The sequence below is a fragment of the Acanthisitta chloris genome, unplaced genomic scaffold (assembly GCF_000695815.1).
Source record: "Acanthisitta chloris isolate BGI_N310 unplaced genomic scaffold, ASM69581v1 scaffold41502, whole genome shotgun sequence".
Classification (NCBI taxonomy): domain Eukaryota; kingdom Metazoa; phylum Chordata; class Aves; order Passeriformes; family Acanthisittidae; genus Acanthisitta; species Acanthisitta chloris.
In genome coordinates, this window is record NW_008659506.1 from 300 (window position 1) to 564 (window position 265).

The 265-nt window shown below is 50.9% G+C and overlaps 1 protein-coding gene across 1 annotated transcript in view; it reads left to right on the forward strand.

Moving 5' to 3' along the window:
- The window catches only part of LOC103797212 (homeobox protein Hox-A6-like), a gene marked incomplete at its 3' end in the record, with an annotated part of 398 nt that extends 139 nt beyond the window's left edge, over window positions 1-259 (forward strand). Inside the window, exon 2 of the mRNA XM_009069409.1 lies at window positions 1-259. This exon is cut by the window's left edge and continues 33 nt beyond it. Within this exon, the coding sequence (XP_009067657.1) occupies window positions 1-259 (259 nt within the window).
- Window positions 260-265: the final 6 nt, after the last annotated feature.

Here is a 265-nt window from a genome sequence, read left to right on the forward strand (position 1 = left end):
TCTTAGGCATTTTCCGGCTTCGTATGGGGCAAGCAGCCTGCAGGACAAGACTTACACCTCACCTTGTTTCTACCAACAGTCCAACACCGTCATTGCTTGCAATCGGGCTTCCTATGAGTACGGAGCCTCTTGTTTTTATTCGGACAAGGACATTAGTAGCGCCTCTCCCTCCGGCAGTTGCAAACAGAGGGGGCCCGGGGATTACCTGCACTTTTCTCCCGATCAACAGTACAAATCCAGCGGCGGCCAAGCCAAAATTATAAAT